The sequence below is a fragment of the Salmo salar genome, chromosome ssa09 (genome assembly GCF_905237065.1).
Source record: "Salmo salar chromosome ssa09, Ssal_v3.1, whole genome shotgun sequence".
Lineage (NCBI taxonomy): Eukaryota > Metazoa > Chordata > Actinopteri > Salmoniformes > Salmonidae > Salmo > Salmo salar.
In genome coordinates this window covers 146,797,642-146,808,109 of record NC_059450.1, presented here as the reverse complement: position 1 = coordinate 146,808,109, position 10,468 = coordinate 146,797,642, and the positions used below count along the sequence as shown (strand labels likewise).

The 10,468-nt window shown below is 47.2% G+C and overlaps 1 protein-coding gene across 1 annotated transcript; it reads right to left on the bottom strand.

Annotated features, from left to right (window-relative positions):
- Positions 1-1,298: 1,298 nt before the first annotated feature.
- On the bottom strand, positions 1,299-9,958 carry LOC106613209 (frizzled-4). The gene is made up of 4 exons (XM_045724782.1): positions 9,264-9,958; positions 4,406-4,933; positions 3,177-3,322; positions 1,299-2,946 (listed from the first exon to the last, which is right to left on the bottom strand). The coding sequence occupies exons 1-4, from the start codon at positions 9,528-9,530 to the stop codon at positions 2,283-2,285; spliced, it is 1,605 nt and encodes a 534-aa protein (XP_045580738.1). The 5' UTR covers positions 9,531-9,958; the 3' UTR covers positions 1,299-2,282.
- Positions 9,959-10,468: the final 510 nt, after the last annotated feature.

Here is a 10,468-nt window from a genome sequence, read left to right as displayed (position 1 = left end):
CACAGTAGAGAGACAGGCTGCAGTAACAGAGTAAAGTAGAGAGACAGGCTGCAGTAACACAGTAGAGTAGAGAGACAGGCTGCAGTAACAGAGTAGAGAGACAGGCTGCAGTAACACAGTAGAGAGACAGGCTGCAGTAACAGAGTAAAGTAGAGAGACAGGCTGCAGTAACAGAGTAAAGTAGAGAGACAGGCTGCAGTAACAGAGTAAAGTAGAGAGACAGGCTGCAGTAACAGAGTAGAGTAGACAGACAGGCTGCAGTAACACAGTAGAGTAGGGAGACAGGCTGCAGTAACACAGTAGAGAGACAGGCTGCAGTAACAGAGTAGAGTAGACAGACAGGCTGCAGTAACAGAGTAGAGTAGACAGACAGGCTGCAGTAACACAGTAGAGTAGAGAGACAGGCTGCAGTAACAGAGTAAAGTAGAGAGACAGGCTGCAGTAACAGAGTAGAGAGACAGGCTGCAGTAACACAGTAGAGAGACAGGCTGCAGTAACAGAGTAAAGTAGAGAGACAGGCTGCAGTAACAGAGTAAAGTAGAGAGACAGGCTGCAGTAACAGAGTAGAGTAGACAGACAGGCTGCAGTAACACAGTAGAGTAGAGAGACAGGCTGCAGTAACACAGTAGAGAGACAGGCTGCAGTAACAGAGTAGAGTAGAGAGACAGGCTGCAGTAACAGAGTAGAGTAGACAGACAGGCTGCAGTAACAGAGTAGAGTAGACAGACAGGCTGCAGTAACACAGTAGAGTAGAGAGACAGGCTGCAGTAACAGAGTAGAGAGACAGGCTGCAGTAACACAGTAGAGAGACAAGCTGCAGTAACAGAGTAAAGTAGAGAGACAGGCTGCAGTAACAGAGTAGAGAGACAGGCTGCAGTAACAGAGTAGAGTAGAGAGACAGGCTGCAGTAAACAGAGTAGAGTAGAGAGACAGGCTGCAGTAACAGAGTAAAGTAGAGAGACAGGTTGCAGTAACACAGTAGAATCCCTCTGTCTCTCTGTGTTTGACTGTCTCTCTGCTGTGTCTCTGTGTTTGACTGTCTCTCTGCTGTGTGTGTTGTGTTTGACTGTCTCGCTGCTGTCTCTGTGTTTGACTGTCTCTCTGCAGTGTGTGATGTGTTTGACTGTCTCGCTGCAGTGTGTGATGTGTTTGACTGTCTCGCTGCTGTCTCTGTGTTTGACTGTCTCTCTGCAGTGTGTGATGTGTTTGACTGTCTCGCTGCAGTGTGTGATGTGTTTGACTGTCTCGCTGCTGTCTCTGTGTTTGACTGTCTCTCTGCAGTGTGTGTTGTGTTGACTGTCTATTGATGGTTGCAGCTTAATGCAATAATAACTCAGCTGATGCAGCAGATTTTATGGCAGTGAATTGCACAAGGGTGCAACTGTACAGACTGTATGAGTTTGACTCCCTGTGTGTGTGTGTGTGTGTGTGTGTGTGTGTGTGTGTGTGTGTGTGTGTGTGTGTGTGTGTGTGTGTGTGTGTGTGTGTGTGTGTGTGTGTGTGTGTGTGTTGGTGTATTACAGCTTTTGTATAATGTATTTTGGGGGTTGATTGTCTAGCATTAGTCATAATAACCCTTCATGTACTTCTATCACCGGTAAAAAATACAGAAAGAACCTTACAGTGGTTCATTACTGACTGCCATTCCTAAGGGTTCCATGAGTGAGTGGAGAAGGTCAAGGGTTAAAGTTCAGAGTTCATAGTTGAGTGTCTGTTTCCTCGTTAAGACTGTGTGGAGGTCAGCTGTGCTGCTCGCTGAGGACTGAGGTAAAGGACACAGGCCTACGTTTCCCAAGTGCCTTAGCTGCACTACCATAGAGTCTAGTCACTACAAATCCCAGGTGCCTTTGCAGTAGCATAGCTTTATAGCGTCCAGAGTGTGGCTGGCTGGGCAGCCCAGCCTCCCCTTCCTCATAAGGCATGTTAACCAAGATACATCAGCTAGTCATAGTGCATTTCAGTGTGGCTGTAGTTTAGATCTGTACATCATCTGGACCATGACTCTCCAGTGTAAATTCAACCTTTAAAACAACTCTCTGAAGTCAGAAGGTTCTATAGATCAGCCCTACAGGGTCAGTCTTCTCTGGCAGTGGGTTAGTCTGCTAGGAGGGAGAGAACCACCGACAAAGCGGGCGTAGGAAACCTGTCTGCTTAGGGTGCTATGTATCTGTTTGTACTTCTCTTTCGCTCTCTCCATCAGCTAGTGGGTCTAGTAGTGGGTTTGGGGGCAGGTTAATAAAGCTACCTGGTTCCTAACTTCCCCTTTCTCTCTTTCTCTCTACTCACACCACTGTTTCATTGCCCTTGCCAGGTTTTATCCAGCTGTCCCCCGGTGCCCGCTTGCCCCTCCCTGCCCGGCCGTCCCTCCACAGCCGGGCAGAGCACCGTTTCCAGGTATGGAGGGTTTTGGCCGACCAGATCCACATGCCCGACGTGATGCCTACCAGCAAAGACATAAAGATCCTCAGCATCTCTGCTGCCACGTAAGAGTCCCTGGCACTGGCCCTGAAGTCCCCCCAGTGGGACAGCTGGTAGAGGTAGCAGCCTATCACGGTGGACGCAGGTACCATGTACAGCACAGAGAACACCCCGATCTTCACCATCAGACGCTCCAGCTTGTCCGTCTTGGCCCCGTCCTTCTGCAGGTTGGAGCGGATCTTAAACAGGGCCACCAAGCCGGCGCAGATGAACAGTGTCCCGATGAGGAGGTATGCAGCGAGCGGGGCGACCACGAAGCCCGTCAGGGCCTCCTGCTGTAGGTTACCCACGTAGCACAGCCCCGTGAGGTCATCAGCGTCTACTAGTCGCATGATGAGGATGACGATGGTCTTGACAGCGGGGATAGCCCAGGCTGCTATGTGGAAGTAGGAGCTGTGCATCTCGATGGCCTCGTGACCCCACTTTAACCCTGCAGCCAGGAACCAGGTCAGAGTCAGAATCACCCACCTGGGAGGAGGCAGAGAGACGGGTTAGAGAGCTGGGAGTCCACTATTCTAACGGTTTCATTCAAGTCTATTCCTTAGTGTAATACTTCTGACCAGTTTGTGTGTGTGTGTGTGTGTGTGTGTGTGTGTGTGTGTGTGTGTGTGTGTGTGTGTGTGTGTGTGTGTGTGTGTGTGTGTGTGTGTGTGTGTGTATGTGTGTGTGTGTGTGTTTGTGTGTGTGTGTGTGCCCACCACAGTGAGGAGGCCATGCCAAAGAAATAGAGCAGGAGGAAGACGATGGCACAGCCGGTACTCTTTAAACCCTCCTGTACCAGAACAGGAACTGCTGCCTCCTCCAGATCACAGGATACACGCTCCCGACCCAGAGTCAGGCGCACCTACAGGGAGACAGGCAGACACAGGGGTTAGACCAGGGTCATCCAGGAGACCAGGGGTCATCCAGGAGACCAGGGGTCATCCAGGAGACATCCAGGAGACAAGGGTCATCCAGGAGACAAGGGTCATCAAGGAGACCAGGGGTCATCCAGGAGACCAGGGGTCATCCAGGAGACATCCAGGAGACAAGGGTCATCCAGGAGACAAGGGTCATCCAGGAGACCAGGGGTCATCCAGGAGACATCCAGGAGACAAGGGTCATCCAGGAGACAAGGGTCATCCAGGAGACCAGGGGTCATCCAGGAGACATCCAGGAGACAAGGGTCATCCAGGAGACAAGGGTCATCAAGGAGACCAGGGGTCATCCAGGAGACCAGGGGTCATCCAGGAGACCAGGGGTGGGTCTACATACTCTAGCATGTTCCACCCTCTACAACCACTGTGATTATTATTATCTGACCCTGCTGATCATCTATGAACGTTTGAACATCTTGGCCAGGTTCTGTTATAATCTCCACCCGGCACAGCCAGAAGAGGACTGGGCACCCCTCATAGCCTGGTTCCTCTCTAGGTTTCTTCCTAGGTTCTGGCCTTTCTAGGGAGTTTTTCCTAGGGAGTTTTTGCTAGCCACCGTGCTTCTACACCTGCATTGCTTGCTGTTTGGGGTTTTAGGCTGGGTTTCTGTACAGCACTTTGAGATATCAGCTGATGTAAGAAGGGCTTTATAAATACATTTGATTGACTGATTATCTACATTCCTCATCACTACTGGTAGCTGAAAGGACTGGACAGTTTTACAACAAACTGCTTCCACCTCTCATATTAGTGATCATGGAGAAGAGGAGGCTAGTTTAAATGATTGAGAAACAGCCAAGGGCTTTTAAACTGATTTTAATCATGTAAGTCAGGAGTGGGCCACCCTGTTCCTGGGTGGCCCAGCAGGTACTGCTGGATTTTCTTCAAACTAGGCACCACACCGGATCAACAGAACTAAATAATCAGGTCAGTGGTTTCCTAAATTCAGCACACCTGCAACACTCCAGGACCGGTGTTGCCTACCCCTGCTCTAAGTCCTATGTCCTCACCAGGTAGGCCACGCTGTAGAGGTTGGAGCACATGGAGAGGAAGATGATGGGTCTCTCGGGGTAGGAGAAACGTGTTGAGTCCAGGAGGAAGGTGAGGACGGTCAGGGTGGTAGAGAGGAAACACAACACTGCCCACACTGCCATCCACACGTCTGTAAACACCTTGGCCCCGCGCCGGTACAGCCCCGCGTCATACCCACACTGCAGTGCACAGCTGTGGCTCCGCCTCACCCAGGCATACTGGTCTGGCCCGGCCCCCAGGGCCTGGCACTCCTCCTCCTGGGGGGGCAAGGGCCGGGCGGGGTGGAACGAGGCGTCCTCGTCCCCCGGACCCTCCATACACATGTGGTTGTGGTCGTTCTGAGGGGGAAACAGGCTGCAGTTCAGCAGCTCTGGCCAGACGAAGCCAAACTCTACTAGGACTGGCAGACACTTCCTCTTGACAGACAGACACATGCTGCCACACGGCCCGATGGGGATGGGAACCTTGTCTGTACACATGGGCACGTACACCGCACACAGGAAGAACTGGAGAGAGAGAGAGAGAGAGAGAGAGAGGTGTTATCTTTGCATATGTACACTTAATGAATTTCTAAAATAATTTATGATGATCCTGTGTGCATTGCTCTGCCTGCTTTCCCTGTGTTGCATCATGGTCCTTAGTCTGCTTCCTATTCTAATTTCAGACAACAACTGGAAATGAAAGGAACTGCGTTTAGGGCTTAGTCAGGAAAACCATGCAACCATCACAAAAGTTTGTGGTGAAACCTTTAGTGAATTTTAAAATGATTATTAAAGCCGCTACAACAAAAACAGTTCATTTAATTGTCATACAGATAATGTGATGGAGATGTTTATTTTTATATAACAAAATTCTGATTTACAATGACGGCCTACCGAAAGGCAAAATGCCTCCTGCGGGGAGTGAAGGTCTGAGGAACTTTAACTGAGAGAGACAAACTCTACTTTCACTCTCTGGTCAGCACACTTCAGTAAGGATAACTGTCTAGCCATAAACACACCATCTATACAAGTTAATGTATCGGGGCTAAGTGTGTGTGTGTGTGGGGGGGGGGGGCTACCGTGTGGCGTGGGAAGCGCAGGGCAGCATTGTGAGAGATGATATCAGTGATGTTTCTCTCTGTTGGAGCTGTGATACTGTTCTCTGATCACTAGATGAACTGGAGAAGGCTTGTTTTCCTCCGCAGCAGGTAACCTGAGTTCTGCCACTGTTCACAGTGTGTGTGTGTGTGTGTGTGTGTGTGTGTGTGTGTGTGTGTGTGTGTGTGTGTGTGTGTGTTTAGAAAGAGCCTAATCTGTTGGATGACGACTTCTCACGGCCGTCAGTCCAGAGACGGACAACTAACCTATATCATCCAGATTCAGACAACTAACCTATATCATCCAGACAACTAACCTGTATCATCCAGACAACTAACCTGTATCATCCAGACAACTAACCTGTATCATCCAGACAACTAACCTGTATCATCCAGACAACTAACCTATATCATCCAGACAACTAACCTATATCATCCAGACAACTAACCTGTATCATCCAGATTCAGACAACTAACCTGTATCATCCAGATAACTAACCTGTATCATCCAGACAACTAACCTATATCATCCAGACAACTAACCTGTATCATCCAGATTCAGACAACTAACCTGTATCATCCAGATAACTAACCTGTATCATCCAGACAACTAACCTGTATCATCCAGACAACTAACCGGTATCATCCAGACAACTAACCTGTATCATCCAGATTCAGACAACTAACCTGTATCATCCAGACAACTAACCTGTATCATCCAGACAACTAACCTGTATCATCCAGACAACTAACCTGTATCATCCAGACAACTAACCTGTATCATCCAGACAACTAACCTATATCATCCAGACAACTAACCTGTATCATCCAGACAACTAACCTGTATCATCCAGACAACTAACCTGTATCATCCAGACAACTAACCTGTATCATCCAGACAACTAACCTATATCATCCAGACAACTAACCTGTATCATCCAGATTCAGACAACTAACCTGTATCATCCAGATAACTAACCTGTATCATCCAGACAACTAACCTGTATCATCCAGACAACTAACCGGTATCATCCAGACAACTAACTTGTATCATCCAGATTCAGACAACTAACCTGTATCATCCAGACAACTAACCTGTATCATCCAGATTCAGACAACTAACCTGTATCATCCAGACAACTAACCTATATCATCCAGACAACTAACCTGTATCATCCAGACAACTAACCTGTATCATCCAGACAACTAACCTATATCATCCAGACAACTAACCTGTATCATCCAGACAACTAACCTATATCATCCAGACAACTAACCTATATCATCCAGACAACTAACCTGTATCATCCCGATTCAGACAACTAACCTGTATCATCCAGACAACTAACCTATATCATCCAGACAACTAACCTATATCATCCAGACAACTAACCTGTATCATCCAGACAACTAACCTGTATCATCCAGACAACTAACCTGTATCATCCAGATTCAGACAACTAACCTGTATCATCCAGACAACTAACCTGTATCATCCAGACAACTAACCTGTATCACCAGACAACTAACCTATATCATCCAGACAACTAACCTGTATCATCCAGACAACTAACCTGTATCATCCAGACAACTAACCTGTATCATCCAGATAACTAACCTATATCATCCAGACAACTAACCTGTACCATCCAGATTCAGACAACTAACCTGTATCATCCAGACAACTAACCTGTATCATTCAGACAACTAACCTGTATCATCCAGACAACTAACCTGTATCATCCAGACAACTAACCTGTACCATCCAGATTCAGACAACTAACCTGTATCATCCAGACAACTAACCTATATCATCCAGACAACTAACCTGTATCATCCAGACAACTAACCTGTATCATCCAGACAACTAACCTGTATCATCCAGACAACTAACCTATATCATCCAGACAACTAACCTGTATCATCCAGATAACTAACCTGTATCATCCAGATAACTAACCTGTATCATCCAGACAACTAACCTGTATCATCCAGACAACTAACCTATATCATCCAGACAACTAACCTATATCATCCAGACAACTAACCTGTATCATCCAGATTCAGACAACTAACCTGTATCATCCAGACAACTAACCTATATCATCCAGACAACTAACCTGTATCATCCAGACAACTAACCTATATCATCCAGACAACTAACCTGTATCATCCAGACAACTAACCTGTATCATCCAGACAACTAACCTGTATCATCCAGACAACTAACCTGTATCATCCAGACAACTAACCTATATCATCCAGACAACTAACCTGTATCATCCAGATTCAGACAACTAACCTGTATCATCCAGACAACTAACCTGTATCATCCAGACAACTAACCTGTATCATCCAGATTCAGACAACTAACCTGTATCATCCAGACAACTAACCTGTATCATCCAGATTCAGACAACTAACCTGTATCATCCAGATTCAGACAACTAACCTGTATCATCCAGACAACTAACCTGTATCATCCAGACAACTAACCTGTATCATCCAGATTCAGACAACTAACCTGTATCATCCAGACAACTAACCTGTATCATCCAGACAACTAACCTGTATCATCCAGACAACTAACCTGTATCATCCAGACAACTAACCTGTATCATCCAGATTCAGACAACTAACCTGTATCATCCAGACAACTAACCTGTATCATCCAGACAACTACAATGCCACAATAATACCACAAAAGCCCTTAAATAAATTAGAATTTGAGTAATGGACTGAATGTATGTTAATATATGTCAATGGTCAAGGTAAGGGATGCTCTTAGAGACAGTGTAGCCAGTGGGTTGTTGTGTCTACAGACTATGGAGTGGTAAACCACAGTAATTATCAACAGAATTGGATCCATTCATGCCATTACCATCGAACCACACAAATAACTACTCATTGGTCATTTCAGTCAGGACAATAAAAACCTTTTGAGAAAGACAAAATGGGATGGATTTAATTTCCAGCTTCGTGGTGGTTCAGGCAGACAAGTGGCCTTACAGAGAGTAGTACTGAGGGCAGTATTGTTGTTATCCTATGGGGCTTGCCTGGCCCTCTCCTCTCCTCAGATATATATTATATCACTGCCCCGTGCTGCTGAACCAAGAATGGATGGTCTCCCTGTGACTCTGTCATGTGCTCTCTGTCTCCCTCTCTCCACTGCCTGCTCCAACACACAGCCCAACCCAGCCTGAGCGCCAACATGTGTGTGCCTTTAGTCGGCTGGAGCAGCTAGAGAGAGATTGTTTATTTCACTTTTGTATATGATCTACTTCACTTGCTTTGGCAATGTTAACATATGTTTGTTTCCCATGCCAATAAAGCCCCTTGAATTGAATTGAGAGGGAGAGTGTGTGTGTCTGGCCAGGGAGGGGGTATTGTATTACTGTCCTGGTGGGTACCAGAAATCCCTCAAAGTCCCCACAAGGACAGTAAAAAAGGAAAATTCTCCCTTGTGGGGACATTTCTCATGACAAAGGTTATTTTAGGCTTAGGGTTACAATTAGGGGTAGGGGTTAGGAGTTAGGATGGCAGGTAACCTAGTGGTTAAATAGTATTAGGTCAGTAACTGAAGTGTTGCTGGTTCGAATCCCTGACTAGGGTGAACAATCTGTTGATCTGCCCTTGAGCAAGGCACTTAACCCCAACTGCTCCTGTAAAGTCACTCTGGATGAGAGTGTCTGCTAAAAGACTGAAATGTAAAATAAGGTTTGTTAGGTTTAGCTGTGTGTGTGTGTGTGTGTGTGTACCTTCAGTTGGCTGGAGCAGCCATACTGTATGAGTGGTGTGAAGGTGGTAAGCTGGAGCTCGGCGTCTGACTGCAGGACGTTGCCCACCAGGTTGGGCATCTTGGTGACGTTGTAGCCCAGGTCCTGGCACATGGCGATGCGTATCGGGTCGCACGTCATCTCCTCTGTCTCTTCGCCGAACGCACGCACCAGACCAAGGTGTCCTGGAACACACAGCAGCGCGAGGGAGAGCGCTACCGCCGCAAGACCGTCCACAGCCCGACCCATTGTCACGAGGAGGAAAAGTTCCAAAGCTATCAATTGATCGGGTTCCGGGCGTTGCCTGGTAGGGTAGTCCACCGGGTACTGGGGAAACTTTAGTCCACTTCAGAGTGCGCGGTCGCCAATATGAAACCCTCCACTGGAAGCACAGTTGGTAACCTACTCCAACCCGTCAAGCGAAGTTGGAAACAACTTATCCAAAAGCAATAATAAAATGAACTGTTATATCCAGATTTTCCTTGCAATTAAACTCCTGCCTCGCTTTGCAGTATCTGTTTCGATAGTTCCTTCTGTGGTTTTTCACGCACGAGACCTCGGAGACATCGTGGAGCCCTGTCCGTTGTGGTTCCCCGGTATAGTAGCTCCGTTAGGTCTTTGCGCTGTGGTAAGAGGCTGCTGGTCTGTCTCGGTGGGTTCTGTCCGCGCGCCTCCGCCCCACTCCGTAAAGAGCGAATTCTCCATCTCTTTCGCCAGGGACAGCCAACCAGCGGCCAGGAGAGGTCTCAGAAGCCAATCAGCAGGCGGAAGAGCGCTCAGAAGGGCGGGGTTTCAGGTGAGGAAAGTTGCCTGTGGCCCTCTTCTCATGAGCGGATTTATTCCGGCTGTGGGTCATATTTTTACTGGCCATATTTTTAGAAATACAAGGCAGTCTCGCCCCTGAAACATGATAGTTTTATTTGTATTTTTAAATCACAAATGGTCTTAAAAACATGCTGCATCTCCACTACAGGCTCACATCCCAATCAGACGACTCTTCAGCTAAAGTGTTTATGACATTATAATGGATGTAATGTACAGTAATACTGCTGCATTGGATACCGCTTGGCTATTGGACATCCAGACTAAAGGCTGTGTTTGTCCATCCCGCTCAAGACGGGCATAGAGAAAAGTTGTTGTCTTTTCTGTTTGTTCTGGAATGCCTAGTCTCTCTATCTTTGTGTGTT